This window comes from Lepisosteus platostomus, chromosome 1 (genome assembly GCF_059453375.1).
Source record: "Lepisosteus platostomus isolate fLepPlt1 chromosome 1, fLepPlt1.hap1, whole genome shotgun sequence".
Lineage (NCBI taxonomy): Eukaryota > Metazoa > Chordata > Actinopteri > Semionotiformes > Lepisosteidae > Lepisosteus > Lepisosteus platostomus.
In genome coordinates this window covers 41,262,995-41,289,343 of record NC_142611.1, presented here as the reverse complement: position 1 = coordinate 41,289,343, position 26,349 = coordinate 41,262,995, and the positions used below count along the sequence as shown (strand labels likewise).

The following is a 26,349-nucleotide window of genomic DNA, read 5'->3' as shown; positions in this document are numbered from 1 at the left end:
CAGTGAATCTCTACCTTGTATCCATTGCTTGCTGGGATAGGTTCCAAATCCCCTGTCACCTGGATGGGCGGACAAATTTTAGGGAATCAAGTGGATTGATTTACAATTCCCTGGATGATTTTGTTTTATTCACCAAGTCATTCGGATTATTGAGAGGAATCAAGCATTGTACCTCACTAATCCACACCGGAAATGATTTGTGAAATGATTAAGATCCAATCTCAGAGTTCATAGAATGAATGGAAGAACTTGGAAAACTTGCGTTGAATACAATGAGCATAAAGCAGTTGTAAACTGTCAACCTGTTAAAACACACATATCTTGTGTGTAGATCTGTCAGCTGTGTGAAGAATATATTTTACTGGTGATTTCAGAGAGCTTTAATAATTTATATATACTGTACTGTATACAGTAGTAACTTATTTTAAATAAGTGATCTGAAAGCCCAGTGACCTGCATTAGGTTTTCAATTTCAATAAACAGGAATAAAAAAAATTGACATACATTTTTATACATACTGTATATTGAAATACACAATAGATGTAAAACTTGTTGATTAAACTGTCTATGACATAATTTGCAGCAACTGTAGTTAACATACTGTATATCAATTTTTTATGTAGTTTTTAAAGTAATCTTAATTCAGCCTGTGACACTTGTTTTAGGCATTAAAGGTTTGTTTATGATACATTTACAAAGAGGTGTTGTATAAAATACAGCTAAAGTGAAAACCCATTCTGCTTGTGTGATAAAGCTAACTTAAACTAAATTATACTAACTTTAGCAATGTTGTGAGTTATTTTGTCTAGCTGTTCCAGCTGCGAATGCAAATATGCCAGAGTAGTTAAATGTGAAGTCATGTTACTTTTTTCTTAGTTTTCTGTTCCCATTTCACTGTTAATAAGTAACCTTATAATCAGTCAATGTGTTGAGAAATAAGCTTTTAAAATAATCGTGTTATTGTTTTATTGTTCTTTAGGGCTTCATTAACAATGTTGCCTTACCCTTTTCTGCTTGCAATCATATCCTATACAAAAGACACTTGTACAAGATAGGCTAAGATTTTTTTTTAAATAACATCTATACAATATTTTCATTAGGAGTTTCACAAAAATCTGATCCCAAACTACTTTTCTTTTCATGCTGATGAAGAAACACCACCAGGACCTTTAGTTTTACTAGACTATAGAAGAGATACTGTATATCTCTATATCTTCTTATTTTTTCATTTAGTTTTGTAAACGACTAAGCTTCATTTCAATAATTACAGTATTTCTCAGAATCAGTGCTACCATGGTGCTGTGTTGTTCAGTTAATCAGACTCATTTCAGCAATTCAGTGCTGAATTCACTGTGTCATTCAAGTGAATCAGACTCCAATCAGACATGTAACCACATCAGCAACAGCTGTTGATGATAAAGTCTCTCACGAGTGCAGTTTGAGCCAGCTAGAGTTACACAAATTGGTAACTTAGATATTCATGAGTACATGACAGATGACCATTGTATCATCCTCCATTCAATGTACTGTATGAGAAAAAAGAGTCCAGTCCAGATACTTTTGTGCTGAAAGCTAACCTGCTCTGTGCCAAGGGATCTCTGGCACTGGGGAAAAAGGAGGGATACATCCACTTAGCTGTGACTTATTTTCTCACTGAAGTCAAGAGTTCTGGAAGGTGTCAAACATTTCAAAACCCAGGAACATCTGCAAGTCAAGACTGAAAGTAGGAGAAACTTAGAAAGTCTGTAGCTACTACATCTACTCAGCAGCATTTGCTGATATTCAGTGGTGTCAACAAAACTCCAACTGTATTATTTCATCAATAGCATTTCTTCAGTCTGGTGAAACTACAATTAGGAGCTTGTTACAATATTTTTCTTGTTGCAGAGAAAATCTAAAATTCAAAATCCTGTTAGGACTGTCAGCCTGCAAGTTACTTTCAGCTAAGTTCATGTAGCTGGTCAGATAGTGCTGGTCATAGTCATGTTTTGTTTTGCTCTAAAGTTGCCAGGAGTTTAGAGAGTGAGAGTGATGCCTTTTATTGGTCATTTAATTTGACTAACAGTGACATCATCGGGTGCTACTGTATGTCTGTGGATCACTCTGTCAGAGGATTTATGACATGTAGCTTCTATTTGTGGTTCAAGTCCAGATACTGAATCTCTAACCTTTGGAGATGTAGACTAAGAAGTGTCAAAATGGGTACTTCATCACTGGAGGTTACATGATGGATCCAATTTATGATGTCTAATTTACGGGCAGTGCGGTGGCTCTGTAGCTAAGGATCTGCACCTGTGGCTAGAAAGTTGCTGGTTCGTATCCCATGGCTGGCAGAGGAATCCTACCGTATTGGGCCCCTGAGCAAGGCCCTTAACCCCAGCTACTCCAGGGGTGCCAAATAAATGACTCTGCACTCTGAGCCCAAGCTTCTCTGTCTGTGTGTCTCATGGAGAGCAAGTTGGGGGATGCAAAAAAGACAGGAAAATTCCTAATACAAGTAATTGTATTTGGCCAATAAAGTAATCTTATCTATGATGTTCTGGTTTGCAAAAACAGTAAGTCTGTCCATCTTAATTGTCAGTGTCCCATCTCCCCAGCAGTTCTAATAAACTGACTTAAAGGAGTTAAGCAGTGACAGTTAATTTTACATTAAATGAAACATTACACTTTTTCTTAACACTTAATTCTATGCATAATAATAATAGCCTTGCTGCTACACTATTTATCACAACATCTTTAAATGCCTCAAAGATTTGATTGGCATCACTGACAGTTTTTTCTGCTTGTTTAAGTCTTATTCCTTCAGTAAGACAGAGCTTTATTACTTGGTCATTGTACTTCTGTCAAAATAGCGGTTTGTACTGGTATGTATCAGGGGTTTAGAACATAATAACATGAGAAAGGTTAAAAACGACAAATGATTACAATTTTAACCTATGTAGCTCATTCGATTGTATTTGCAAACTCTCTTATTTCGGTATCATCTATAACTTTACTATTTAATGTGAAGTTGCATCCAGACACCAGAATCAAGATAATTTATGTGTTGTGTTGTCAAAATACACATTGCTATTTATTTTCAGGATAAAATGTAGGCTATTATTTAAAATATTTGAGCTCTGATTATCAAAGCACTGTATTTGTTATTAATAAATATTCCACAGTTTATATTACCTAAGTTTGACTATATACCCCTTCCTTACTGTAAGTCTGTTTTCTCTGTGTTTTCAGTCCAAATACGTTTATTCATATTGCTTGAATTATGTCTCAAATAATCTTTTATGGGGAACCTTAAAAAAGCCTTCTGAAAATCTAAATCCACCACATTATATAGTCTGATTGTATCCATTTCTATTGCTGCTTGCTCAAAGAATTTTATCACGTTAGTTAAACAAGACCAATCTTTTCTAACTCCATGTTGACTATTCAGAAAGGTCTTGTTGCCTTACAGATGATCCTCTATATAAATTCTGGTTATCATTCCATTAAACATATCTGTAACAGAATTAAGATTTTATTGGATGCACAATATTGGCAATATTCTAAATAATGGGCATCACCCCTGTCTTGTAAGACCATTGGATGATTTGTGTTATTTCTAATAGAAAACACTTCTTATTTTCAATTAATAAAATAGAATTGCATCTGAAACTGAAGGTATGTTTGTCTTGTCTGCTTCTTTTATGCTAACATTAACAAAGAACGTTGTCTTGCCTCATACTAAGTGAAATATTATTTTAATACATTAGCCCTGTCATTGTCTAAAGGTTTCTTATTATCATCTTTGGGACACTTTATCATTTAGTGCTCTTTAGTATAATAATGAAAATAACTTTTATTAATTATTTTAATAATAACTGCAATATTCCTTTCATCTCCCTTATTGGCCTTTTTAATATCCTTCTTAACCCATGCTTGCAATTAATTATAGTATTTTTAAGTAGATTTTCTTTTTTGGTCATTTTATAAAGTGATTTCTATCTTATGTTTTCTAAATTAAATTATCAAAGCATTTATGACACTAGTTTCTTCACTATGATTACTTTCTCTTGGGAGTAATGTATACTGTGTGTAAAACTGAATATCATTATACAGTACAGTGGCATCCATCCTCTACTGATTCTAATTTCACCAATTCCCGTTTTACTTTATGTAAACTCTAATTCCTTTGTAGTCTGCTTTTCTGGCAATATGCACCTGTGTTTTGGTCTACAGCTGCACAGCTTCAATGTACAGTATATTTCACAGTATACCAAATTAAGATGACATTTGGTTCTCTTACCTTAGTTTTCTTTCTCTATCGCTATTTTTTTCTTTCTCTCAGTTTTCTTTCTTTTTGATGAAAAGACTAGATTAACACAATCATTCTCTCTAGTAGGTGCTCTGAAAAACTGAGTAACAAGTCAGCCATTAAGTCATGTCTGCCATTTTCAGTTTCAAATAAGAAACTTCAAATGTGTTTTTCCTAGTCTTCCTTTGCACATACTATATTTCGAATAAGTTGGATATCAGTATTTGATGCACTGTAACATACTTCCACCAATAACTTTTTTGAATGCTTATTTTATGTATAGTCCATATAGTTCCTGAGACCCTTCACACATCTATTCTATCTTCCTGTTCCTAAATGCTCTTTGTGATTGACTGTATTTCACCTCTAACTCTCCAATCTTTCATTTCTCCCCTGAAATCTGTCAATCTGCTAATATTGTATTCTTCTCCACCACTCTTTGCCATGTTTCCTTGCTTCCATTTCTATCACAATAAATTGCTAATAATCCTGGCATTTAAATATAAGCACTTCATTATCTGGTCTTTTGACATTTTGTTTTTACCTTGGGTTCTATTGTTGTTTCTGCTCCATGTGACTCTCTCTCTTGCAAATTTTCTTTTTTTTCTCACCCTCCTTCCATTTTAGTTTAAATGGTTTTGAATCTCTTTGGAGATCCTTGCCCCTAACCAGCTCATGTCCAAATCATTCAGATGTAATCCTTCACTTCTATACAGTGAAGCGTTTGTCATGAAAATGTTTCAAGAAAGCTGAAGCCTTTGTCAGCACACCATATCTGCAGCAATGCTTTGTGTTTATGGATTAACTATTCTTCACCTTTGGATGTCTTTGAAATCCACTGATTGGTTCCTGTTCTTCAGCTTTTCTCCAGCCTTTGAATTTGTTTTGAATGTATTGTGTGCTGTCATTTTTCTCCATGGAGAACGACAACTGGATCTTCACCTGTATCTACATTTAATTCTCTCTTGCTGAGAATGTAAATGTTAACCTTGGGTCATACTCTTCATAAACATAGCCTTACATGTTACTGTTTGTGCTAATGACATTCCAATTTACTTTCTAACTCAGATATTCACACAGTAATGTCTTACTAACACAATGATACAGGATATGCAACTATGCTATAACTTGGATTGATTGTATTAGTTGTTAGTATCAAATTATTCAAGTTTAAAGTCTATGGATCTTGAATTTACTGCATATGATCTATACGAAACACTGGTATGCATTGTAATTCTGCCTGAAGCTTCAAATCTCATATCAAGCATACCATTTAAATATTCTTTTTCATTTCTGTAATATTGCTTGAATCAGGTCCTGCTTATCTATGTCTGATGCTTAGAAACTTATCCATGCCTTTATTTCTGTAACTGGCTGTTCTAATGCTTTAGTGGCCACCATCTCAATTATTCAGTTGAAAGATTCCGTTTGCTTGTGTCCTATCTTGCTGGCTGTGTCCTTGCAAAATGTAACTCAGGTAAGAGATTACCCTTGTCATGTCTTATGTTCAGCGGATGTTAGGCTGAAGTTTGTTCAACAAACCTGGTTGAAAACTATGAATGACATGGCTCTTTCCATCTAAGAGCTTAAGCTGTGCTCTCGTCAACCTCGTAAAGATTTTTTTATAAAAGTGGTATGGGTGGATTGATAAAAAGACCATCACTCACAAGTTTTCTGATATCATTTTGAATTAAAAAAACAACTAAAATGATTTTCAGTTTAATTTCTCCTTTATTGGCTGCTCTAAAAGAAGAGGACATTACTCATTTCTCAGAACTGAGCAATATGATAATTATTCAGAAAAAGAAATAATGAAAAAGGAAATGTTGAAACAGGTGGGGAATGTGGGTGTGTATGAATATCCTTTCATGAACGGTTAAAATGTTAGACTGGAAATCAAAATACTGAGGCACTATTCACTTAAGTCAGGAGATGGGCTTTTTCCATTTTCAGATCACTATTTCAGGTTGATAAAGCATTTAGCAGCCTCTCTTTGAAACCAAGTTGTTGATGGCAATGCCTTAGGTAAAGAACAGGCCTTCTGTGCATGACATTTAAAAAATCATCATAAACGCAAAACCCATTGTGTACTCTAGCACTTTCTAGTTTAATTTCAATTAGAAATGGCAAGGAAGAACAAAAGATCAGTACAGAACAGGGCTTTGACAGACTATGAATGGAGATACTTTACTGTACATTTGTCACAATTGACAAAACCTATGACTGTACTGCCTGAAAAAGTATATAATTCATGGGTTGAGGCATAAAATTAATTAGCAATTTGCCTGTAGTGCTAGTTAGAAGATTAATTTAACAACTCTTAAAATTTCAAAACATCAATTACGAAACAAGGGTAATTAAAAATTAGGCAGGCCATTATTTTCTTTCAGCAGCACCAAGGTTTATGTTTCTTGTAAAAATGAGTATGCAGTATGTAAATACAGGTATCTTTAAAAATGTACACCTATTGAATAGCAGCATACATGGATGTAGGTCTATACAAGGATGGTTTTACTGTACATTTGCAGTGGCTATCAAATGTATTCACCCACTTAGGCTTTGTTTTATTTTATTATGTTACAATATGGAATCATAATGTGTTTAATAATGGGATTTTTTGTCACAAAATTGTACAGGTCCTTCTAAATTAATGATAAAACTAAAACAAAAATTAGCTTATTGTATAAGTATTCACCCCCCTTTGCTTTGCCACACGGGAACAGCCATCACTTTAAGGGCATGATCTAGGTGGGTCCACGGTGACTTACCAGCAGGCCAACATGGTGATGACTGAGGCTGCTACACTTCATGAGTCTTCCCTGCACCTCAATGACTCTTTACCTTTTATCTAGGAACCTGCCTGCTCCTAGACCCCTCAGATGGAGCCTCTCTTGCTCCCTGATGTCAGATATCCAAAGTTCACACCTGCTCTCTTGTGGACTCCCTCTCCTGGAGTCTCTTCCTCCCAGCTTTTACTCACTCATGTCTCATCTCAAGAGTCTCCTCACTCTTCAGTGGAACTCCTCACATTATTTCAATGACTAATGGCTCTCTCACTCTCAACAAGTCAGCCCTCGGACTTCCTGTCTACCTCCAGCCACTGACGTCTCCACCTTACACCAACAAGCTAGATCTCACACTCTCAATACTAATTCAACAAAGAGTCCCCTGTGCCTCTCTTGTCCCAGACTCACTAATCTCACAATCGCTCACAGCCTCCAGTACCTCAAATTCTCACCCCAGGTTGTACACTATCAGCTTCCAGGACACATTTCTCTTGTGCCCCACCAGCACTGCCTTTACTCACATTTCTCAAAGTAGTCACAGGTTCTGAAGTCTTCCCAACACCAGCACCTCAATCACTGCTGTCTTCACCGCATGCCTACTTTTACGAAGTGTTTTTCAGGACCCTATTCAGACAGCAGAATCCGGAAGGGAGTGAACAGACACAGGGAGGAGACGAGGAAGGAAGTCCAGAGCAGGAAAAATTCCAGAGCCGGGTGATCCAAGCCAAGACAGACATGACAAAGTTAAAAACTGGAGCAGGATCTGGCAAAGGGTCGGGGAGATAAACGGGGAACGGGACCAGGCGCTCCAAGTCCCGGACTTGGCTGGTTCGGGATGCCGATAGGAGGTCTGTGTCCTCGAGCCGCAGACGTAGGGCGACTTGGTGGTAGGCGATCCTCCAGGCATCCATGTTCCAATGCAGAGCCCGGAACAGAGCGAGTGTCTGGCTTTTGTAGAGAAGGGCAGAAACCGGGAGCAGGTGCACAAAATCAACGAAAATGTGAAAGAGCCGGAGCGCCCTTAAGGGGCAGGGATTACAATCGTGACACCTACAAACAGTAGCCAGACCATTTTCATCATTCTGTGTATTTCTAGAGTAGGGTCTCTTCTACCGCATCCCTACTTCCTGGTTCACTCTGGTTGCCAGAGGCCGGTAGTTAAACAGACCCTTTCCACCACTCTGTGTGCCCTGTTTTTTCTACTACACCCCTGCTTCCTGGACTTCGCTATCACAATTAAAAAAAGTTCACACAGCAAACTATTCAATACTAAGACAACCTCGTTTACTCTCACTCCAGAAAGTGCTGTCTCTTTAAATTAAATGAATTTTAAACACCCCATCTGTTCACAATCCCCTCCGGAATTGCTGCTCTTAACACTCTCCTTGTGAGGCACACAACACAATAAAGTTTAACATAACTCCTCAAGGACTGTTGCTCTGATACCTCACCTTGTGGATTTTAAAACACAGTATCACACAGAACTACACAGCTTAACCAGCCTGACATTTCTTTCACAAATGGCAGCTGCCAACCTTCTGATATAAATAAACTAAGTGTGCTCATACAGATGCTGCTCCTTCAAGGTGTAGAAACTGTCAGCACCACAAGCACTACTGCTCCACACACAGACATCAACAAACCTGATCTTTCCCACTGCTTCAGCCCAGTCACTCTCGCTGCCGTACTTCAGCCTGCTAGGTAGACACAGTCTTCTGCCTTGTCTGCAAGTCAGGTGAATTACTCAGATACTACGTTGCACTTAGTGCTTCTCTAGTCTGTTTAGAGCTCAAACTGACTCCCCAGCTGTTTTTCTTCCTAGGGATGTATGCAGCTGCTGATCATAAGACTGACTACCCACAGCTGTGGTTTTTTAGATTATTTGCTAATAAGCACCCCCTCTGCTGAGAACCTCCGCCTTCCTATCATACCCAATTAATTAAACCCAATTTTTTGTCACATATGACACACCTAAATAGGCTCTAGTGCAACCAATTGTCTTTAGAAGTCACAAAATTGGATGGAAAGCACCAAACAGGGAAAGGGTATAAGAATATTTCAAGGGTATTGAACATTCCATAAGCATAATAAAGTCCATTATAAATAAAGTGTAGCATAACTGTGAATCTATGTGGAATAGGACATCCTGAAAAACAGAGTACAAGGGCAAAAAGGACACTAGTCATGGAAGTCACTTAGAGGCCTATGGGAACTCTAAAAGAATTACACTCTTCCACAGCTGAGGTGGGAGAAACTGTTGTAATGATGTGGGGTTTTAATTTACTGCAACAATCAGAAATTGCATCAGTAAATTGCATGAGTACTTGCTGACTTTTAGTAATCAATCTAACAAAATAATTTACAGTCTCACAGGCAAATCCTAAATATACAATATACAATTTATTGATATAAAACCAAAACATGCTTAACAAACAACAAACATAAATAAATTAATGAAACTATCTGCTGAGATATGAATGGCTGATCATTTGCTTGGGTTTTCTTAACTTCAGAGTTAAAATATCTTCTAAACCTCATACTCTAGGTTTTATCAGTCTCATATAATAACATCACATTTATATTCTCAGATACACTTAAATATGCATTTACTACCGTATCATTACCATCAAGCATATGTTTGGAATAATAGTTTAGCTCTTGAGAATTATAATGTGAATAAACAAGTTTTATACTCCTTGTATATATCTGTTAGGCAAATGTTCTTGATGATTTAAACTTTCCACCGGTAAGATAGAGCTTATAGCTTTTTGTATGCTGGATATCTATGCTAGATACAAAGAGAGAGATCTTTACCTTAAGTTGGCTGCCAGAAGTTAGTGTCTTGTTGAGCTTCAGTCTTAATAATAACCTGCATAGTTTGTCATCTTGGGGTCTGGCCGTTAAGTAGACAGGTGTGAAGAATGGTTTGTCCTGGCTATAGCCTAGTTTTAAATATGAATGGATATTCAGGATGTTGACAAAAAGAGTCCAATGTCTTATTTCATTGGCAAAAATAACAGTGGGTTCGCGAACACAAGATTTCTTCTGCTATAGAAAGAACATCTTTGGCAGAATTCTGTACTTTACTTCTTCCTTCTGCCTGGCATTTTGGAGAAATGTTTAAGTCCTGACTTGAACTACTTGCAGTCACATGGTTGGAAATGTCAGATTGCCAGTTCAGATGGAGAGAAATGATGAGCCAATGAGTTAACCAAGAAAAATAAGTTGGGCTACAGTTTTTAAGGTGCCACATCACAAGTTGGTGATTGGCTGAGATGCTATCAGGTATAGTTCTGGTATCCATCCTGTAGATAATAATTGGTGTATCTTCCTCTGGGTGATGAACAGTATGGTTTGGGGAAAAAAACTAAGTGCAAACTGGATGGAGCCCATTTTTGCTACAGTATATATCATTACATGGTCCTTATTGGATACAGCTTTACATTTACAATGTGTCTTATCAGAGAGGCTCCTTACCACATTCCTGTGTGCTTTCACAGAGACACACTGACAAGGAGGCACAAGAGAACACTGACAAGGAGGCACATGACAACACAAGGATTATTAGAAATCTTTATTAGCACTTCCAAATGAAATAATATGCCTTGACACTACACTGTGCATAAAATGACAATTGCAAGGGTGTTTTACAAATTTGGACTTTATGGGGGAGTAACAAAACAAAGGCATACAGTATTTGAAAAATAACTCACATCAAATCTCAACTACATTTTGCCAAAAGGCATGTGGAAGACTCTAATACCAAGTGGAGAAAGATATTGTGGTGTGATGAGACTAAAACTGACCATTTTTGCTTCAAATCTAAACGCTAAATTTGGTACACGCATCACACCTCACATCACCCTGAGAACACCATCCCTATTGTGAAATATGGTGCTGGCATCCTAGCAACTAACAGTGAAAGGCACATGGCGACACAAACGCACACACTTACTCTACAAATAAGTTTCCCAGAAGCCAATTAACCTACCGGTATGGCTTTGGTCTGTGGTAGAAAACTGGAGCACCTGGAGGAAAGCCACATGAACAGGAGGAGAGAAAACAAAGGCCATGTAGATAGCACAGCAGGAATAGAATCCAGGGCCCCACCACTGTGAGGGAGTAATACTAGCTACTACACCACAATGTTGTTCTGTGAATGTTATATCATGACATACAGTAATACATCTGGAATGCAATTTGTCATTTCAAAATTCCAAATGGTACAGGTAAACGTCTTGTTTGATATTTGCTCATCATTGCAAAGAAATGCTCAAGTTATAGGTTATTTTCCTTCACATTTGTGGAAATTTGTTTATTTAATTCATGACAAAGTACTTTTCTGTCTGAGATTATTGTAAACCCTTGATAATGAGTAATAAAATAGCTCAATAGCCTCAGCCAAATAGACTGGATTTCTATACAGGTTACTTCCCTTTAGAATAACTGAGACTGCTCTAAAGAGTAATATTGTGACAAATTCACCTCCGAGGTTTCTCCTTTCTTTACCCTTGCTAAAATCATGTGTCAGTTGGTTATCACCATAAATCTCTAGTCAGTCTTAATAATATTATATAAATCAGAACTGAGTTGATGCTACAGACAAAAGCCATGACAGTTCTGTTGTCTATGGGCTGTTTTAAATAACTGCACCTCATCTACGGTACCTACTGTTACTTGTTTAATCAATGGGAGACAAATGTTATAAGCTCTATGAGTCCCAGGAAATGTGACATTTGTCTTTCACACTGAAAAAAGCAATAGGATTTTAAAACTGATCCATCACAGTCTAAAATAATTTATACATTGAGATATGAAAAACAAATTCTCCTCAACAATTTGAAAGTCACTTCAATGGCTGTTCTATTACAGAAACAGATGCAGCAGTTTGTTAAAAGTTTACATTTGGCAGGTAATGTCACACACCATCAAAATTAGAGAAACCATTAAAGCTTCGATGTTGAAAAGAAGTAATAAACTTCTCTACAAACGCTGCTTCTTTCTCTGGTTAGAAGTGACATTTTCATCAAATGTCAACAAAGATTGGACTCCAAGTAACATATGTGCCAGTGAAAAAAATCAAAGCTAAATAATTGAAAATTCAATATGTAGCAAAAGAAGGAAGAATGTACAGTCTATTTACTTTGAAGGATGTTTGACATTAGAAATTGATTTTTTTGCAGTTTTATTCTCAATTCAAGAACAGATTAAATGACATGCATCTGGAGAAGCCTACTAATGGTAGATTAATTGCCAATATTGAAATTCCAGAACTTCAACCTCCAAAGGAATCATAAAGATTTTTACATAAAAATAGTACATTTCAGTATGTGCAACATTAAAGGTTGTATCCCTAATAAGTTTTGAGCCAATTCATTTAATCACTAGTGTATGCTCCTCAAGTACATTTTCTTGTAATCAATGCTTTGTTCTGTAACATGTCTTGCATTACTCTGCACAACAGTATTATGTTTCACATTTGAATACTTATAAATGTAAGCTATTTCAGATGAAGGTGTCATCTAAATGATTGGTATCATAGTATACACATTATTCAGTGTTAACTGATTATTTCCATAAATAATTTCATTGCTGATCACACTGCAGTCAAAAAGAGAAATAGATAGGAACCAAGTAATTCTTGACAACATAAAAAAAGTGGTGGCAGCCATACTTGATTACTGGCTTCTTGCATGCTACATACCTGGCTTCTGTTTCTTTTGTAAGAGTAAAGTAGCATACATAATGGTACTATATATAATGGTAATACATAATGGTATTTCTAGATTTATAGAATTTGATTGGGGGAGTAACTTACAGCACAATGTTTTTAAACTCAACAGAAAGTACACTGTAAACTTCAGGTTAACTAAATACATAACATTTCCTCATGCTCATCTTTGAGGAACAATCTTAGAATAAGAAACTTACAATCTTAGAATAAACAGCAGCAGGAACCCTGCAGGTACAGGCACAAAAACAAAATTAATGAGTAGTTTTTCCACTCTTCATCTGAAGGGTAGACTGGAATACCATCCCAAACAAATTCAAGCCTGAAACCTTTTCCAGAGAGGAATTTTGATGATTGCTTTGACTTCTGTACCTGATTTGTTTTCTTGGGTTTGCAATGTTAAGTTAGTGAAATGTGATTTCTGTGTTTTTTACATGGTAACGGTGCTGTATAAAATAAAGTTAATATAATGTATTACAGGAAAATTGTCCTGTTCCAACGGTAACATACATTATCTTGTATCTACCATTTTAGAGCACTTATTTCAACATACTGAAAGAGAAAAATATTTGTGACAGACCCTAACCTAAGGAAGTCAGCTTGAGGGGGCCAAAAACATTGTGAATTGCATGTCTCAATTGAGTACATTTTTAGCATGGAGATGTGGACTAATTTCAGTAGCTATGTTTGTTGCAAATGGTATTTACCTACCCTACTAGTTTAGTACAAAGTTGCCTTCAAACTAAAGGATCACCCCCCTCCCAGTTAGTATGCAACTTTCAATGTATTGCAACTGATCCACAAGGACATAAGAAGTATGTTACAGGAGCTGAGCCCCACAAGTCTGCTGCCAAAATCCCTGTCCATAAATTCACCCACTGAGGCCCTTTACAGTATATACCCAAAATCATACAAATATGAGAATGTGCCCTCTAAACCGTTCACCAATTATCTAATCAATTAACCATCACCCAGAGTACCTTTCTACAATAACAGAGACCTTTAATGGCCTCTAGTGGCAGGCAGACTAATAACCTCTCCCCATAAAGACTGGCCTGCCACAGTCTGGTTTAAACGCTCCTCATAAATATTTAAATACTCCTCACCTAAAAGTCAGATGTGTGATCTCAACACATTAATGTACAAACATTGACTACATTGTATGACAACAAGGTTACGAATGCAAAAAAAAATGGCAAACATTTTAAAAATTAAATTCTCCCCAAAAATCAAACAAGCTGGAGTGGTGGTACTAAAAATAACCTTTTCATTATTTTGCTTTTCTTGAAAATCAATCATGCTTTGCCTTATAAAAATTTGCAGGGATACTGCACAATTGTGATATTAGGTCGGTTCATGAAGTTATCTGATATGAATTTATTATTTATTCATTGGAATTCAATTGTATGAAAAAGGTCAAATGCTACAGATATTTTTTTTGCAATTGAGTTGTCTATTCTGTTCTATATAAGGTCATTGGGGTCTACATAAGTTAGACGATGAATAATAATAGTTGTCTCTGACAATAAGACCAATAAATGCGACAACCTCCAACCTAAATAACGATCTATTAAAATTCAGCTCAATAGCTTTTTTTCCTGAAAGTGTTCATAGCCTAATCCCCAAGTAATCTAATCTCTCTGGGATTTGTAAATTTGAATTTAGAATTAATCTGGAAATCTTGAAGACATGCTATAGAATTCAACATACAGTATTAGTATAACAAGATAACTGTGCTAATGCACAGGAAGCTTACAGCGTGGTTTAAGTTGGTCACTTACATTGGGGAATAATGTGTTAACATCCAGTTTTATCAATGACTACAAGCCAGGAGTGATCTGCAGAATCCATTCTACAGCAGATGTGATTTGCAAAATCACTTGGAAACTAAACTTTCTGTCGGCATGCCTCTGGGCATAGAAAAAGACCTGCCATAAAAAAGGGAACATATGACTGGTTTTGCTATATACTGTAATTCCTAGGTAGCATTTTTTTCAGATCTCTTTGTTGACACTTACACTTGGTAAATACTTAAAACCTTTGCCCCTGGCTGAACATTTGTCTTGATTGTGTCAAAACATTTAGACAGTACTTAGTGAGGCTGAGGCACTAATTCTGAAATTCAGCAGTCTCCCCATCTGCTTTGGAACCATGAGAGAAAGGACAAAAACAAACCAGCAAAAAAAAAACCCAGCAATTCCACCTCAAGCTATGTGTAAGTAAATATTCTGTTTTTTTATTAAACATTTTTTATATTATTATGTTTTCGTACTGCCATGAGTGCTAGTAACAGCAAAGGATACTTAATGTGTAATGTTGCACACAGGGAATATTGAGCCTGGAGCTGAAGTTTCCATAAGCTACTCAATTTGAAGAAATGAAAGGGTACCAGCCTAATCTGCCTGCCTCCCACAGCAAGTTTAAATCATGTGGACCAGCTTTTACCTCCAGAAATCTCTTCCTATGCCACATTGTGTTCACATTGTCTGGTTTTCTGAAGAACTCATTAAAATAAGCAATCCAAACCTATTCCCTAGTTCATTTCTGTTTTTTCTCTAACATATGTTCCTTAAGGAAAGTGTTTTAATAAAACATTATCTTTCCAGCTAAAATAATTATAATAAATGATCAGCATATTTTTCTGGGATACACAGATGCAGTGATTCGTGGATTTGACCCCACATGAACAACATAAAAACCATGGTAGTGATTTTGAATAGTGTGCATCTTTCTTAAAACACTATATATCAAATTAGTATATACAGTATAACACATAATAATTTCACTTAAAGGTTCTACAAATATATTAAAAAAAACATAGAATTTTAATGTCAGCTGCTAATAATATATATTATCTATAGGCATTTCATAGATATTCAGAATTTTGAATATCTATTCTAGTGTCTAGTGGTAAATATCAATTTAAAGGATCCACATTTTTTTGTGAAGACTTTCTGATTGTTTTTTAGGAATGAGAACATGAATTAACTATAGCAAGGAAATTCTCTAATAGAATTGCAGGCAAATGCTTCCCCTCAAAAATATGAATCTGATTCAACTTGCTGGGACACTAAACTTTCTATCTTAGGAAAATGAAAGCCTGATGCCACTCACCTTTCCAAAACTCCCCTTTCCAATGGCTCTGAGGATTTGAAAGTGGTCAAAGTTAACTGCAAATGACAAAAAAGAACAATGTTTTTTTGATGATTTTCATATTCGGTATATTTTAAACACAATGAAATTCTGTGGACACACAATTAAACATTTTAGCAACCAAAGGATCTAGAATCTCCAAATGGAGTTTGTACCCAAGGTTTGGGAGGGGTGACATCAACCACGTTCAATCAGACTCTGCTGCCAGTAATTAGCAATGACTCCTGATATCATTTCCTCTCCTAAAAAACGCTAAATACTATACGTGATCCCCTTCACTCTCTCAAGTCTTCTACTTCCCACTTCCACCTCATCTCCACCTCTGCAGCTGAAGCGCTTCTTTGTCACTAATCACTCAACACGATGGCTCGTCTTATGACCAGAAGGTCAGCCCTCCACCAAATTTTCACGAAACATTCCATAATCCTTTTAGGGCCCTTTAATTTTTGGGTGTTGTTATTCTTAGTAAAGTGGATCAAACGAGCATCTTCACATTTGTCATTCATCCCATCCATTTCATTACTGTGCCTGATAACTCATCATTTGATTATTTGTTCTGAACTTCTTCTACTCAGCATATGCTGACTACAACAAATTATAGACCTCTTAAGGATAATAGTGTATGTTCGTTTTTGTGGTAATTCAAATAATTACTTTTGGGTTTGTTCTACATAGTCTGTATGCAATCCAATTCCAAATAACTACTATCACATCTTAGATTTAGCTATCACTAATAATTCATTTGGCTCCCATCTGACTATTGTCTTTCTGACCACATGATTATTCTTTGTGATCTAGGACAAAACTAAAGATTAAAAACTATTCTGTTTGGTTATCAAGGGTGCAGATGATATTAGATGACCTTGATTAGACTTTTGAAAGATGATGAAAACAATTACAGGCTGGAGTTTTTTTTTATGGATGTCAGGATAATTCACTGTTTTTAACCACAAAACAAAGGAAATGATCATTGATTTTAGAAAGAAATGTTCTATTTCTGTAACTGTTAATTGAGCTTTTATTGAAACACAAAATTAATATAAATACCTTAGCAATATTGTCGATTGTAAATTGACTGTTGGACCGCCAGTATGAAGGCAGGGTATTTGAAGGCGCAAAAAAGGTTTTACTTTTTAAGGACGTTAAGGGGCTTTAATGTGGTGCTGGATTAAACATTTGCCAACATGAATAAGCCTGAAAGCATCAAACAATAATGCTGGAGCACCTCAATATAGACAGGGCCCAGACATGTGTGAATGAACAGAAATCACAGGAAGTATGTAAAGCATGCCCATGTTGTCGTGGAGAGGGAGGAAGGTATTTTTGTCATCCCTTAAGGATGTCAAGTACAGCCACTTGTATTTTAAAAATCATAGACACAGAGGTCACAGTTCAGCACTGTGGAAATTAGTTTACAGAAGTTAACTATTATTTACTGGTTAATTTTATTTTGTAAAGATGAAGCCAGCATACACCTAGCAAGTCTTATCTAAGCATTTCTGGCACATAACAACATTACAAAGGTGGACTGTTCAACCTTCAGCCCAGGTGTAATCTGTAAATTTTATGTAAGATGATAGAGTTTCCGGTTACCAACTGTGTCAGGCTTTTGAACAGTTTCAGAAACATTCTATGCTTACAGTAGGAAGCCATTTTCCTCAGATGAGTCATGCACAGTTTTAGAACACAATACAAATTTTAAACCATAGTTAAACCTGAACAACAATAACTGACAACACACTCTAGAAACTGAATCATGTTACATCTTGTATTGACCCTCATCTACAAGACTGTTTGCTTTTGGAAATTGAGTTTTAGGTGGGAAATTACACTGTCTCATGAAATACATTGAATATGTATACATATTGTACAACACCATTAATTATTAAATTCATAATTGACTTTACATTGTACTGTAAATACACACTGTATATAATGTGTGTGAATTTTTGGATATGATTGCATTAAATGCTATATTTATACATGAAATTATTTCATTGGCAAATAAATTTAGTGTTTGTACAAGTTAGCAAAACAAATAAATGTTTGTGAAAATATAAATAAAATATTATTACTTAGCTCTTAACTTTTTTTAATTAAAACAAAATGACATTTACTAATGTTTTCACTATCTTATAGTATTGATACTACCAAAACAAGTCTTATAAAACACATAAGTGAGATCACAAGAGAGGGATAGTTCATCACATACTGTAAATGATGATTTAAGCTATATGATCAAAGCAAAAGGAAGGTCAAATGAATACTTGTTGGAAATTAAACAGTGGTTGAATCAATTTTTAACACTTGACAAGACAAGTATATTGCAGTACAATATGATTCATTTTTATTTAAAATCTAGCTTTCATGTGCACTTTATAATTCAGCCTCACTGACTGTCATCAGTTAGTGGAGCAGACTTTATGCATGCTACAATAAAAATGAATCTATGGTATTACTATGTAATAAAGTGCACTTACGTTTTATTAATTTTAATAAAACATGGTGCTCCCTTTGTGGGTTCTTCCTCTGTACCACAAAGGGAGAGAACATTCATCATCCTTCTTCTCCACTATCTATTTAGACAACAAGCTCTGCAAATTCTGCACAGGGAAGGAAGGCAGGTCTTTATGCTGCTTAGGCTTCAGTGGATTGTTATAATTTATTCACAGAAGGGAAATTTCTTTCATCGAGTCTTTAAGGACAGTGGTTTAAACATTCAGTGTGAAACAAAAAATGTTTAAATGAGCATGACATGATGATAGGTTTTTCACTGCCCTCATTATAATTGGAAAACAATTATTCCACTGCTGATTTTTTTTGCAATTATTTAAGGAGAAAATAACACAGCTATTATTTAGAAGCAGTTCAAAAAGAGCCACTTTGGGACATAAGTCTGTTTTCAATGCCTTCCCCATTGTAACTGCATTTAAAGCAAATAATACAGAAAAAAAGCCTGTATTTATAAAGCTTCAACAGGTCAACTAAAATGAAATTAATATGAAGGAATCTGTCTAGACATTAATTCAGTACTTGTAAAGACTATTTGCTCTGTAGGGAAACCCAGAGAAAAAGTACACTCAAGTTCTCCATCCATCCATTTTCTACCTACTTCTCCAATTCAGGTTCAGGGGGGAGTAGAAGCCCATCATGACAAGTAACAGGAGCAGGGCAGAGTATACCCTAAATGGGTGCCAGTCCAACTCAGGGAAGATGTACACACTCCCTTCCAGAGCCAATTAAATTATTAGCATGTCTGTGGACTGTGTGAGGACACCCACCCAAACATACGAACTCCACACAGATAGCAATCCAGGTCAGGGGTTGAACCCAAGGCCCCAAGCACTACAAGGCAGCAATGCTAACCACTGCGCCACTGTGCTGCCCTGCTCAGGTTATGAAAACCTCAAAATATATTTTATATTGAGAAACTATTTTTGTGAATGCCATATCAGTTGTTGAGGAACCAATTTTCTCGAACATGTGCTCGTCAAGAATTAGAATTTCAAGATATAAGTGTCTGCCGTGTCATGGTACATTGTAGGTGTGTGTTTTAGTCATACTGTAACATGAGCAATATACTCAACTTCTGTATGAGGAGAACAAACACATCATTAGCACACCATTAGAGAATGCAATTATCACCAGTAAGAGTTCTCTGTTATGAAGTAGTTGTGAGAGTGTGTATAGTACACTAGTGTGGAGTGTGCTCTGTTCACAGCTGTTGTTTAAAGTTCTAGTCAGACATATCAGGCACTCCCACCATCAATATAAAAGTCAAGTAAAGGATTAAAATACAGTGAGTCACACTTCTCTGAATGGAGGCTCCCTGTTACATGCTTATGATACTAAATCATGTGGAAAAAATGAAAATATGATCAGAGTGTAAGATGACCATTTCAACGGTTTCTAAATATTTAAAAGCTTCTATAGGGAAGCCCTAAGCTTGAATGTGATGATCATTGAACCTGCCATGTACTGTACATTTTATTATGTGAATACTGTCGTAGTCCCAGCTCTTGGGATTCCCTGATATGGAGTCTAAATGAAGAATTAGATGCAATTAGATTAGTACTCTCATCATTAAAGTTGAGGGATAGTTTAGTGCCTGGAGCAAGAAAATGAAAAGCCAAGTGATATTCTTGCACAAAACTTAAATTTACATTAATACATGTTCTTTTTAACTGTTTATTGTTAATGAACCTAAATGAATTAACTGGAAAGTGGGCAACTTCCTTGTTATTTCATATTGCACTGAGATTGATAGGTCACTGTACAACTACTTCTAATCTTCTTCATTCCTAGTGGGTCATGACGCCACTATGCGTTTCTTCCTTATACTGTATTTTTTGTCCTTTGCAACACGTTGTGCCTCATTCCAAGAGAGACTCATCTTAACCAGCTTATCTTGTACTGTCCTACTTTCACAATCGCAAATCCCTCCTCTTAATGGTGCTCTAGCCCTTCCTTGTTTGTCTCATTCCCCGCACCTGTTCCTTGTTCGAGCCCCTTTTCAAATCCCCCTTAAAAGCCAGATGCTGATGCTAATCAGGGCTCTGCATTGGTTCCCGTATTATGTGAGCACGGGTCCTGGATGCGTCTTGCTCTGTCATGGTTTCCTGTTCCTGTTCCTGTTCCTGTTCCCCCTGCCAGTCCCGACCCGGTTCTGGTTTTTAATCTCCTGTCTTGGATGGATCACCTGGCCATGGACTTTTGCCCTGTTTTTGGACTTCTCTTTGGACTCGTCCCCAGATTGTTTGCCTCGCTACACCTTCCCCGACCACCAGCGCTCCTTGGACACGCCCCCTGCTTTTATTCCCCTATCCTGCATGCTTTTCTTCCTAGTGTCTCCTCACTCAACTCTGGATTGCGTCCGCATAGGGTCTGGAAAGAATGCTTTCGTGACACCTACGCTACATGGTTTAAGACTTTCCTGGAGTTTTTTTGCCACGAGGTGTCCATCTTAGGGCAAATTTTGGCATCTGGTTAGGTTTCATTTCTCAGGAATATACAGTAAAAGAAGAATAGAACAAAGGGCAATATAATAACTACGCTATAATGTTCTTCTCATTACACAATAATTTTATAGATACCGTATGTACCAAGTTTTTAAATCAGTGTTTCCTTTGTGTGGTTTAGGAGTGTTGGTTTGTGCAATTAAGCATATTATCATAAAAAAATAACGTACCTGTATTTATCTATTTGTCACATACATTTTCCTTTTCAGGAAGCCTGTTTAAGCACTATTTGTTAAGCAACTGCAAAACTAAAGTGAAGTGGTTTGTTTCCAAGAGCAACAGCACATTTTCACATAAAAACTTCAAACAATTTTTGTATCCTTTGTCAAGATATTTAAGTGATAATTTAGTAAATATCATAAATGCATAACATTGTATTTATCAGACAGGAGAAGATATTTTTTTTAAAACAGAATGAATACTTTGTTTTTTTCTAGTGGTAAGGTAGGAAAGATCCAGCACACACAGTAAAATTAATGGTATTGAAATAAAAAGATCATAGAAGTAATATAGAAAGCTACATATTTATTGCCATATCCTGAATTGGCAGTTAAGAGGGATAGGAAGTTTATACACCCATTATAAACCCATTCAGGACTGTTGATTTAAGGTTTATAATAGTACTCTTATATGGCCAAAACTGTCCATTACAGTTGCATCAATATACAGTATATGTCCTCAAATGATAAATGCTGTTATCACTAATATACCACAAGGATAAATATGAAAATATGTTTTTCCATTTTTACATGTTTTCCATTATTTATGTTTTCCTTGAGAAGAAATGGGTGTATTTGTTGTTAGTGTGCATGCTTTATACAGTTCATGAGACTTTGCAAATATTCACTTAATATTTGCTGAATGTATTGTATATGCACACATATATATTTATATGTATATTTATAAAGCCATAATGTGGTGCAGCACTACCTAGAGTATGTTCAAACTGATGTTTTTCAAATGTTTTTCTTTAGAAGTGGAAAAAACAGAAGAAGAGCACCAAAAAATCTCAAAACGTTTTCTCAGATCTATTTTTCTGTCTTATGTGTCTGGAAACCCAACGTTTCTTGAAACCTAAAGTTTTTATGAGTTGATTGGGAAAAACAGAAATCAACTTTTAGTTTAACCAGAAGTTATGAAACTGAAATCTGGAATAAAACCAGCAGACACTGGATGTTTGAGGACCACGACTGGAAAGCATTGATATGACATATCATCTAAGTATGTCTGTTTATAGCACAATATTTGGGTTAATATTTATCATTCTTTGTTAACAGAAATCCTTCAGAATATGTAAGATTAAAAGAACATAAGAAAGGTCACAAACAAAATGGAGACCCATGGCCTATCTAACTAGTTTGGTTTTTCTACAGCTAATTGATCCAAAGATCTAATCCAGTGATTTCTTTAAAGAAGTTGAATATCGTGGCTGGGTAGTGTCAGGAACAGTTCTTTCCGGGCCCTATGCGGACGACACGATCCGAAAGGTGAAGAAACAATAGGGAAAAATATCATGCTGGAATCGATCAGGAGACAGGGGGGCGTGTCCATGCAGTGCTGGTGTCCGGGGGGAGTGAATCCAGGGCGAACAATCCAAGGGTAAATCCAGAGGGGGAATCCAAGACGGGAGGTTTAGTCCAAGACCAGGGAATCCATCTGAAGTTAAAACCAGAACCGGGTCGGGACCGGCGGGGCAGGGAATCAGGAACAGGAAACTAAAACCATAACGGAGCCAGACGCAGCAGGACCCCGGGCTTTCACGATGCGGAAATCAATGAGAAGCCTCGGGCAAACGCCTGCATCTGGCTTTAAGGTGGAACTAAAGAGGGGCTGGAATAAGGAACAGGTGTGGGGAATGAGACAGAACGAGGAAGGGCTGGAGCGCCCTTAAGAGGAGGAGTAACGATCGTGACAGGTAGCATGTTCTACTGTATACTCCCAGAACCCTTTGTGTAAAGAATTGCAAAGAATTGCCTACTGTTTTTAATATTAAATGTACTTCCTCATCATTTCTACTAGTGTCCCCTGGTTTATACAGTATGTACAAGAACCTTGCTTTGTTTGCCTGCTCATACTGTATACTGTATACTATATGGATCAAGTCAAATATTTCTAAAATCAATGTATCTTTCTTTCTAGAAAATATTAACAAAATGTTTTTGGAAATGGAATGCACAATTCTATTCACTTTGAAAATTTTCTTTGACATTCAAATCCAAGTGGTTGTCAACCATGATAAACTTTAATTTGGTTGATTTCCAGTTCCTGCTAACCCTGTTAAATTGCAATTATATTACTGAATTGTCATATGTCCACTTCCATAATATCTTATTATCTCTCTTTGATGTTGACACAAAAACAATTGAAAAGTTTGTTTTCAGAGTTACAGGTTGGATATTCATTAGTTATAGATCTGCTCTGAAAATAAGTCTGCAAGGGGATGACTCTTATTTAATTAAATATCTTTGTACAACATTGGACATAGAGTGCATACTGTATATAACTCATTAACGTTAACTGAAAGTCAAGAGCATCATGACATTGATGCAGTGATCAAAACAATAATAAAGTTCAGGTTTCAGAAACTTTAGAACATTTTTCCTATAACTAACAATAAGAGAATTTATTCAACTCATTTGTGCTCACAGCAAGCTATTTCACGAGTGAGTAATTTGCACAGAACTCTTTCTAACATATTCACAAAATATTAGCATTTTGCTTACTGTCACACTTACTGTTCACTATGGGCACAGTAAAGAACGGCAATAGCATGTATATTTGATGGCTATTTCAGCACATATCTAAATTTTAGACTACCTTTCAAACATATAAAAAGTTAAAAAGTGTAAGGTTCATTTTAAGAACCTTTGGCAATGGTTTATCTTGGTCCATAAAACTTTGTTCCAGAACTCAACTTTGCACATGTGGGCATATTGAGAAGCTCGCTGGAGGTAAAGTCAAGTTGAGGGCATGCATGGCTGCCTGTGGAAAAGACCCACTCGTCTTTCTTGATGATGTAAATAATGATGGCAGCAGCACAATTAATTCTGAAGTTCTTGCTTATGTAGAAGAAAATGCTTTCATGCCTATTGGGCGACTGGGCTGCATCTGGCACTTTGCAGCATGTTGATGACCCAAAACATAAGACCTAAGTAATCAATGTGTTCATCATGAGAAAAAGTTAATCAATACACTGTTTAGAATAAAATCCAAATAAGAAAAAAACAGAAGAGCATGACAAAACCTCCAAAAACTTGCAGTGGCTACAGAAAAGCATAATGAGTAATGAGTTTACTGCAGACTTCCTGCAGTTATTGCTTCTAGTTATTGCAACCAAATACTGCCTTTAAGATGTTTTTAACCTGAATGTATTACTTCTGGTCACTAGAAATCACTAGACTAAACACAAAAGCACGTTTTGTTTTAATATGATCAAATATTTGCATAAAATTACACAAAAAATAAAATGCATATTATTGATTGCTTATATCATTCGTATTAAGTACATGATCAGAAATACCAATTGCTTGATGGAGAAGCAAACATAACGGTTTCGACATTGTTATCCCAATAACTTTGGAGAGCACTGTATAATCAAAGATAAAAATGAAAAGCATCATACTGTTGCACTTAAATAACCACAAATGGCTGTAGAATCCAAATTAAGACTGAAAATAAATGAAAGGCAGAGAGCATACTTATCTATTGTAAATTGTAGAACGTAATTAACAAAAGAGATATCTTATCAGTAGCTCATAAGTCTAATCTCCAATAAATAACTAAATTGATAATAGCAATTAACTTGACAAAATCTAACATTTCTGTAAACATTTCTTCTAACTTATCTGTAAACCTGAAAATATTAAGTTAAATGAAACATTAAATCTTTAAGTCATCATTACTATGAAATAGTTACAGAATGGCTTAATAATAAAACAATTTAGGTTCTGCTTGTAACAAATATTGATATAGATTCCTTCCTCCACATGATGGATATATTTTATCAATCCCACAAAATCTTATATGGGTGGAAATTGGTGGAGAGAGCAGGGGTGTTAAGTCTCCAAGCTGATTTTTCAACAGTTTGCCTGCTGCTTAACATAAGGAACAAAGCTCTGCATGGTCTAGATAAAGAATTGAAATGTCAGCACAGATTCATAGATCTTTCACATACAGTATGTTATGTTTTCTAGTTCAATGATAAAATTGAATATTGTAAATATACATTCTTGCAGTTAATACCTGTAGTGTGCTCTCTGAAGGCACCAGTTCTGTAGGATTTGGGCATTTACTGGGACAATTATTAATTGTAGCAGTAAATCACGAAATTTATTCTTTTGATGGCTTTAGAATCCAACCATGCGATATAACTCAAACAACGCACAGTATCCTCGGGTACTAATACACGAGGATACATTTATTAATACATAGAATATGCATGTAAACCTAACAGATCTTATCAAGAGGGTTATCAGAATACAAAAGATATATATTCAATCAGTTAAAAAGAGTTACATATATCAGGAGGACATACGTTCAGTATATCATTCATTTAGACCGTTTCGTAATTGAACTTGGTTACAACTTCTACATTAGATACTCAAAACAAGTACATAACTCTTAGGAATTAAATTGATATCAACTGGTTGGGATAACAATTGAATTCTCGAGCTGTATTGCATTGAAGTTGAATACTCATCCAATCTCTGGGGATTCAGATCTCCTGCGGGCTCTCTGGCTCCGTGCCAGGCTGTGCTGTGCGGCTTGCGACGGTGCGCTGCTGACGCTCACTGACCAGCTAGTTATTGTTGGCTTTAACTAGCACAGTTTGTGCACAGGAGAAAATATGACTGTGGGTCCCAGCAAGTCAGGAAGAGGACCGGTTCGTTCCTGATGAAGCGCTAGTTCTGAATAGTGATTCAGCTGTCCACAGTTCTGACCTGTTCAGGAGGCCTGCTGCTGATGCTAACCTCGGGTGGATCATCTGGTTACTCTCTGGCAACCTCCGCTCTAGACTCTTAGAACAAATGAAAGTTCTGGCACTCGGACACACTGGCCGTTCCGTGGTTGTCCGGGCTGAGTCTCAGGATGGTCAGGAGGCGCGCTGCGAGAATGTCCTGCCCTTGGGAGCCTTCTGCTTCTGGGCCGTCCTGCCCTGGAATTCTCTGTTTGATTCCCTTTAGAATTGTCTCAGAAAGTCTCTCAGGCCCTCTGTGTTGCCTGTTTTTACCTGGAGGAACTTCAGCTCGTTCATTGGCTGAAAGTTTCATGGGCATCAGAGTCCCACGTGGGTTACTCGGCCCTACCAGTCCCTGATTGGTTGATCAAGGTGAGATATGAGTCACTTACTCCTGACACTTAGGAATGCAG

At 36.4% G+C, this 26,349-nt stretch overlaps 1 protein-coding gene across 1 annotated transcript in view; it reads right to left on the bottom strand.

The window, feature by feature from the left end:
- LOC148677952 (serine/threonine-protein kinase 32B-like) overlaps positions 1 to 26,349 on the bottom strand; it is a 133,419-nt gene that overhangs the window by 93,382 nt on the left and 13,688 nt on the right. Inside the window, exon 2 of the mRNA XM_088628789.1 lies at positions 15,923 to 15,978. Within this exon, the coding sequence (XP_088484915.1) occupies positions 15,923 to 15,978 (56 nt within the window). The remainder of the gene's footprint in view (positions 1 to 15,922; positions 15,979 to 26,349) is intronic.